The following is an 8,923-nucleotide window of genomic DNA, read 5'->3' as shown; positions in this document are numbered from 1 at the left end:
TTTGAAAAATAAATTAACACTTATGTAATATATAATTATGAATTAAAAAAAAATTATGCTAAGCTTCTTGACATATATTAATAATAAAGTTATTTAATGAAATTTGGAATGTAACTCTATAAAAAGGTTATGACATGTACACTTTTCACCCTCTCATACACATTGGTCTAAATAGCTTCAACAGTGTAACTTTAGAGGAAGTGACATCTGAGATAACTTACTACAACACTTGTTACTGTTTAGGTCTAGAGTCAAGTACCAGATTGTTATCAAGAGTATAGCCAAAAACTAATGCTTATGAAGATACAAAATATAAGAAATTAAATAAATTCCAAAATATTGGTTCTGTAATTATAACAGAATAAATATAATAAAAAGAAAACAACATGTTAAACACACTATCAAGTATGTCTAACACATATACCTACTCCCACATTAACTAACTTCTGTCACTTAACAAAATACAACATGGAGGCAACAGGAAGTTATAAAAAAAGATAAATCTGTAAAAGCTGAAATGTATATGTGATAAGCCTCTAGAAAGTTCAGTAATAATAATAATAATAATACTTAGCAAAAAAAAGTAATTAGCAAAAACATACTGTATACGGAACTGTTATACAGCTAGCATTTACTACACATAATACAAGCTTAAATTAATAGAAGGTAAATACAATTTGAGTAAAGAAAATGTATTTTATATTTGATATATTATCTAGTTCAAAATATGAAAAAGAAATAGGTTGAATAAAAATAAATTTAATGCAAAAATATTAATTGTTAGAAATTGATTAGCTAGTAAATATATAGTACATATTTCAAAGTAAACATTTAAACATTAATTGTTTACCAGCCACTTATAAATTACACTTGCAAAAATGTGTATAAACAACATTCGATAATTTCGATGCAAAATGTTATTTTTATTAGCAAAACAAGAGTATTGAGCCTGAGGAGTCTGGAAAACAGCAAAGCCTATTTACTTTGGTGGACAAAATGGTGTAGTAACAATTCAAAAGAAGCCAAGTTGTTGAACAGGACAGTTGCAGATTTATATTCACTGACCAGGTTCCCATTTTTACTGTTTAAACAGAGTGGATTTTGAAAACTTGTTACAAACTTAATTCTAAATATAAACAATCCAGAAGAAGTTATTTCATGAAAACAGAAATATCAACCTTATACACAGAAGAACAATGGGACTTGAACTGTAATTTCATGAACAGCGTCAGAAAAGACAATGCTTTGAATAATGAGAGCATTTAAAGAATATACTTGGATTTCTTGTTTCAGTCATAATCCAGATTTATCAATCAACAATGGGCTTGCACTACAACAAGTATCTGCTGCAATTGAAATCCTCCTAAAAACAGTGCCAATATTCATTAGGTCCAATAAATGTAAAAGGGCACTACAGAAAAAAACAGGTTGACTTAAATCTTCTTAATTATAAAATCATGCATGATGAACTTACAAGGTGGAACTTGGCCTACCTAATGTTTGAAAGGTATTACGAACAGCAGCAAACCATATGTGCATTTTTTGTTTATGACAGGAAAAGCTGGTATCTTATGCTAAGGGATATCAATATAACTAAATTTGAAATAGTTCTAAGAGTGCTACTACACACATTGCATGATTTTAAAATTTGGCGAAACAAGTGCTCTAGAATCTTATAAGGCTGTTTTTGAAAAAAGGAAAACAACTGCAGATTTAAAAAGTAGATAAAGTGAAGAAGCCCTTTCACTTATTCTGAATCATTCCAGTTTTCTTAGCACAAGGTTTAAAAATCACTTTTATCAATAATGTTAATGTAATAAAAAACACAATTAATGCAGCTGAAATCTACCTCTGATTTAAAAGTAAATCCAAAATTACACTTTGTTGGGCTGAGGATAAAGACTAAGGACACCATGATTAAAATGAAAAAGGTGTTCTATGTGTTCAGTCTAGAAATCCAAGACAGACATGGAGAGTCAAAAACAAAAGGTTTGTCTCGTAAAGTTGTTAAGTAGAATAAAGGTGAAAAAAAAAGCCAAAAATAAGAATATGGAAAATAACTGCTCACACTGCCTCATATCACAAAGAAATTGATCACATTGAAATATCTACAAGCCAAGTTACATATCCATGAGAGCCTATCTGAAGAGGATGCTGAGAGCAACCCCACTAATGTAGTGGGAAAACAAATCTGTTGGGCTACCACTGCTATATTTTGCATCCCAGCTACTACTGTTTCATTAAAATGTCTTTAATACTTGGTTTCATTTACAGCTTAAATCATGGCAGAATGAAACAGGAAAATCATGACATGCTTCTTTCTTGTCAAAAATCTCAAGTGAATAACTTAAACTTGTACAGTTGTACAATAAAAAACACAAATGGGATAAAAATTTTAATTTTTTAAGAAAAAAAGAAAATGAGTTCACTTTTTAGTTGGCATAATCTGGAGAGATGATGCAAGTTAACTAATGATGAAATACTATTTTTAAACCCTTACTGGACTGAAGTGAGGTAGGCAACTCACACTTGCTGACATAGTCCTTCTCACAATGGAAATACTTAACCAAATTTCTTTAAACTTAGTACAGACTTACTAATCATATCTAGTTTTGGCTTGAGAAAATTGATAATTTGATTCAGTATTTCTACCAATTTGTAAGGTTGAGAAATTTCAAGAATTTTGTTGTGAGACAAATATTTCTTTTCATCTTAAGATTTAAAATTATTGTATTGTTGTTCAGAAAGCTTCATCTTATATATTCAACTTCAACGTTACTAATATTCTTTTAACATTTCTTTTGATATTTTATTTTCTCAAATGAAGTATTAAGTCATCCAGAAATTAATGTTGCTTTTTTTTAGATGGAAAAAACCTGAACAACTTATATATCAAAACATTTATTAAATTAAATAGCCTTCATTCTTATCGATGATGCTTTTCCATTTTACAATCAGGTTGTTAATGCCCTGATTAAAGAAATCTTTTGGCTTTGAAGGAAAAAACATTTCGATGTTCTCTTTAACACCTTCCACATTTGCATAATTTTCCGATTAAGATGGTGTTGCAGCGAACGAAAAAGATGGTAAGTGATGATGCCATATCTAGAGAATATGGTTGGTGGGGGAGAACTTCCCAACCCAACTCCATAATCTTGTGTTGCATCAAACGTGACACATGTGGACGTACATTGTCGTGGAGAAAAAGAATACCTTTCCGATTGACGAGTGAAGGGCGTTTATGATGAAGGGCTTGATTTAAATGTTCCAGTTGCTGACTATAGATCTCTGCATTGACAGTTTGCTGTGGATTGAGGAGTTCAAAATGTATTACTCCTTTGATGTCCCACCAAATGCAAAGCATCACTTTCTGTGGATGGAGTCCAGGTTTTGGGGTCGAAAGGGATTTTTGTCTAGGACTGAGCCATTCTTTTTGGCATCTAATATTCACATAGAAAATCCATTTTTCATCACCGGTGACAATTCTGTCCAAAAATGGTTCACGCACATTATGCGCCAGAAGAGACAAAGCAACATTCACATGTTGGAACAATGATCATTGGAGAGTTTGTGAGGCACCCAAACACCTTCTTTATGGAGTTTTCCCATATTCCTTAGATGTTTACATATTGTTTCATGAGAAACATGCAATGTCAGGGCAATTTCACGAGTGTGTTGCCTTGAGTTAAACTCAACAAGTGTCTTCAGAGCATCATTTTCAATTCCAACATGTTGGCCCCTGCCATCACAGTTTTTAAGGCTATAGGCACCTGAACAATTTTTGCTGAACCATCATTAACACTTACGAATTTTCAAAACATTTCCATAAGCTTCTTTGATTATCTTTGTGGCTACAGAGGCATTGTTTCCCATTCTTGTATACAAACAGCATTACATGCCGAATGTATTTCTCACTGTGTGCCATCACTATAAGGGATTAGAGTATATTAAACGTTACACATTATATAGGCTACACTAACGTGACATTTAGGCGGTTCATTTAACTGTTATATGCAATGTACATTGTTGTTGTGTTGTTTGTTTTTTGGGAGGTAATATAAGTGTTACAAAATGCTACATTAATTTCTTGATGACCTAATAGTTGCCATTTTGGCTATAAACCATAAAAAACACACTGAAAACTGACACACATGTACACATATATACTGAATCATAATACTAAAAATCAACATAAAAAGTGAGTTAAATATATAAAAGCAAAATGTTCAATCTAACCAACTTCTTCATTTTGGGCTAGCTTATTCTGAGAAATTGTGCTTCGCAAGAACTAGCTTCCTATTCTCTAATGCTTGGAAGGAACTTGGATGTGTGCCTCAGAATCTTTAACATATTGCCATTAGATTATTGAATTAAATTTTGAATGTAATTCTGTAAAAAGGCTGTGACATGCACTTTGACCCATCCATATTCATAGAGCTAACAACCTGAAGCATCAGAAGTCAAAATACTTAGAACTTCTTATTAAAATGTAGTTCAAGAAAAGTTGGGGTTGCTGAAATCTGAAAAAAAACAAAACAAACAGTTAAGCAGAATTATAAAAAAACTGGGCACCACACCCATCCAGGTACATGTAACACTAATAATTTAAGGTCTGTGCTTTAAAGAACATCTACAACAGTGTATCAAGTAATAGAATATTATGAAAGCTCTGTCAGAGTCAAAAGTCACTAAGGTAATCCGGTTACTGAGTTTGTATTATGAGAAACCTGAACGGAAGAATATAAACTGTAAAATGAGAGAGAAAAAGTTAGAACACCTTTATTCACTGTATGTAGAAATAACTAAATTTCACTGTCTAATGTTGCATCCACTTTCTTTGTTAGTTAAGCGTAAAACTACACAACAGGCCATATGTGCTGCGAGTATCAAAACCTGGTTTTTAGTACAACAATTCTTCAAACTTACAACTGAGCCATTAGAGGAACTAAATCCACTTTTAATATATATATATATATATATATACACACATACATACATACACACACATATACAAGTATTAGTAATAAAATTTATTGCTAAATAAAAAAAAAGCTTCATTGGGATGGCTACTGAACTTGAGAAAAGGAACCAAACATGATAGGGATGAAAGTGGACACATCACTTGATCCAGCTTATGATCACATAGCAGACTAAGCAGTCTCAACTTCAGATGGAAAATAAAATCCCTACGTTACTGACTCATCACCAGCATGTTAATAAAGGTTGCTCCAGTTCACCTGCTGCACAGACTTCATTCAAAGCATGCACACCAACCATTTTGTGGCGAGACTGGAACATTATTAAGCAATCACACATAAATAACAAACAGAGCTAAACAAACAAAATGGAAGTGGGACATCTAGTTCCTTCAAAATGAATTAACATAGCTTTAATAATCAATGGTTCTAATTAGATATTATCAATAAATGATGGTAATTGAGTCAGAATTTATACGAATGTGAGAGCATTTCATTTTAACCCCTCTCCCCAAAAGGGGAAATACAATCTTGTTATAAACCACCACAGATAGGCATGTTTTACAACAGCTGCTATATAATTTATAATTTCTTGAATCAATGACTTTTCTTTATACCTTTCCCATAAAATGACTACTAAGAATAACAGCAACTTTTTCTTTGAGACTTGCAAAACTGTAGTATACAATTTACCATAAAAACAAAGAATGCAACTGTAATAATGAAATTTGCAGAAAAATTAAGTCACAACCTACCTCTATACATGTATTACAAACACTACAGTGAGAACAACGAGGTGGTCGGTAAAACTGGCAGGTCACACACCATTTCATCCGAACTGTAACACCATTTATTTCCACATTTTTATAAAGAGGCTGACGAAAATCATCTTTGTCTTCATCTGGAGTAGCTACAGTAATAATTAATCAGTGACTAAAATAAGCATAAAAAATCTATGGGGAAAAATGTAATAATTAAGAAACTTTCTAAATGTTGGAATTACATCTGCAGCAGCTTTTAAAACTTAAAATTTTCATTTGTATTTAAACCTGGTCATGTTATCTTAAAACTGATGGCTATAAAAAAGTAATACTGTAGCTATTTTGACAATGAACAACACAACCACAGAAGTGACATATAAAAAGATATTTATTGAAAGTTTTGGAATATACACATTCCATCTTCAGCAAATTACTACAATAAACAAAAATATTATAAATACAGTTAATCACTCAATAATAACTGGGGTGGGTGTTAAAGCAAGTGAATGAAACGTGTAAAACTGAAAAATAATATAGCCCTACATTAAATGAATTAGTTAATATATAGTTAGCAAGAAAGAATTAGTTAGAATAAGCTTAACTTTTTAAACCCATTATTTTTTCACGTCCTGCCAGAATTATTTTCATGATTTCATAATAATTATCACATATCTTATAAAACTTAAATTTTCTTCATTTTGTGGATAACAACATGATTTGGATTAGTTTTTACCCAAAGAGACAAATGTTATTGGATGCTGCTACCATCTGATTGGTAAATCAGGATTTTTGTCCAGATGCTGGTAGCATCTGCTCGAGTTTAAGGAGTTAACTCAACAAAAGTTGAGTTATTATTCAAGCTAGGGAGATTTGGTTTAGTAAGTAAACTTTCTTTAATGAGCAATTAAAGTCTTTGCAGTCAATAACTAAAACTTTAAAGTCAGTCGAAGATATTTTGTGACTGGTTCTACAGAAGATCCCCATGTATTCATACAATCAAATGGTGTTTGATTTTGCCAATGTAGGTAGCTTCAACTATAACACATATACAAGTGCATGATCCATGAATTAGTGTTATCACTCCTGTGATTGTGTTGATTAGATTACGTTTTCTACCTCAAAAATCTGTTGTAGCTTTAATTTCTATTCTAATGAACAACTATTTTGTGCAATTTTAGAGAACAATGTCCTTGCCATTCCATTACTTTTAAACACATTATTTTACACACATGTACAAACCATTAAAGCTGTACATTGTATAATTCTCCCACTATCTATACATTTCACTAACTATAGAATTGAGGAAAAACATAATCATGAATAATTGATGCATTTGTGAAACACACAATTGTCTTGTTTTTCCTCAATTCTGTAATTATGAAGTTTCACTAAGTGTTGATGGTTTCAAATATCAATCACATTTATACTAAACTTATTTTGTTTCAACCACATGTGAAAACAGTTTATGCATTCTTAATGATTCATATGACATGTTTTTGAAACTGCAGAAATCCAAGATTAGTTATAATAAAAAGGCTCCCTCACAAATCATTATCTCACCAAGTCAAAATGTCTTAACCCTTGTATAAAGTGCAAAATTAACATTTCTAAATAAAATACATGCATTAACAGATTATTCAAATAGAGTTTATACACACTATAATTCAGTGTAATCTTACACATGGGTTATAATCAATTCTAAAGAACTTCAGAGAGTAACAACCACTCGAGGGATTTGTAGTTTGAGTAAATAATATCTACAGTACCTCCAGACTTGTTTCCTCACTTTCCTTATGATCCCTATTTGCAGGATTTTAAATTTCCAGTTTTTTATTTATCTTCTTTGCAGGCTTTTTTATGCTCAACTATTGGAAAAGGATTACTTGATATGGTATTTAACTTTATACATTGTAATGATAATAAACAGCTAGTAGCTAGTTGATACAGTTCCTGATAATTTACTGTAACTATTGACTATCTGATTTCATTAGTTCGAGATGTAAAATTAAGCTGCAACTAGAGATTATGAAGATTTGTTTGAGAATATAGCGAGCATTCATAGTTTCTGTGTAACTAAACTCTCTGTATATAATGCTTCATAATGGGCAAATATATGCCTAGACTAAGACACAACCCCTACTAAGCACGGATAAAAATTTACCAGTAGAAAAGCAGTCTTTTCAAATAAAACATTTATGCCTAAAACTTTACTTTAAATAAAACTCAGTGTCTTTTCAAGTAATTATTCATGAATATAATAACCATCAGTTTTTGCATGTCAGATATTACATTTAAATCTGAGGCCTTGTTTAATGCATTTACATCATCAGCTTTAAGTGGATGGCAGAACAACATGCATGTTATTTAAAAGTACTAAAGTAGTAGCAAGGGGAAAAATTGAAATGGCTGCCAAATTCATAAAAATTTAAAAATGAATAAAATAACAGGTTTTAGAATCCTTCTGTGGCATATACCAGAACCACAAAACAGAAACATGGATGGATTGTCTTGCTGTACGGTGTGATCCCATTTGTTCATTAATATCCTGGTCACCACGTGGGAGTTCAAAGCATTTCCACAGTATCAATGACAAGATGCAGTGGCTAAATGCCAAAAACACTATGGGAGCTCCAGAAAGAGCAAATAAAAGACTGAGATATAGCATGGGTGCTCTCTGCCTTGCAATAAAGTAAAGCTCAGTCAGCACAAATAAAAAAAGTGGCATGGCATTTGCACAAGCAGTTACAGGTGTGTGACAGAGTACTGTACTACTATTATCAATCACCCCCATACAGTTTTCAGCCTATTATGTAGCTACTGTTCCCCAGGGCTCACAGGCAGTAAAGTCTTCATAACAGATGAACAGGAGGCCACCAAGATGTCACTTGCACTAGTGCTAACATTCAATAATGAATTTTAAAAAGATGCTAAGCAAAATATGATAACTGTTAATTAAATTAATATTCATTAGTAGTTTCTGCTAATCCAGTCCACCAAACGATTTTGGCCCCTGCAAAGTATCTAGGTAATTAAATAATAGTTGTCTGTTTATATGAAATAATTTCGTAAGTCATCTCAAATTAATAAGCTAGTACAATGGCAGACTGATTCACAGAGCTAGGTGAATCAGTAAGCTAGGGTACCAGCTTAGTGATCTCAACAGTTTCCAAGGCTGTTTTTGCTACT

General features: G+C 31.9%; 1 protein-coding gene across 9 annotated transcripts in view; it reads right to left on the bottom strand.

Annotated features, from left to right (window-relative positions):
* Window positions 1-8,923, bottom strand: part of LOC106457564 — a 117,963-nt gene that overhangs the window by 56,305 nt on the left and 52,735 nt on the right. For all 9 annotated transcript variants that reach the window (XM_022383551.1, XM_013916996.2, XM_022383553.1 and 6 more), the window contains one exon: window positions 5,732-5,886. In XM_022383551.1, coding sequence (XP_022239259.1) covers window positions 5,732-5,886 — 155 coding nt within the window. The remainder of the gene's footprint in view (window positions 1-5,731; window positions 5,887-8,923) is intronic.

The sequence above is a fragment of the Limulus polyphemus genome, unplaced genomic scaffold (genome assembly GCF_000517525.1).
Source record: "Limulus polyphemus unplaced genomic scaffold, Limulus_polyphemus-2.1.2 Scaffold346, whole genome shotgun sequence".
NCBI lineage: Eukaryota > Metazoa > Arthropoda > Merostomata > Xiphosura > Limulidae > Limulus > Limulus polyphemus.
This window is presented reverse-complemented; position numbering and strand designations above follow the sequence as displayed.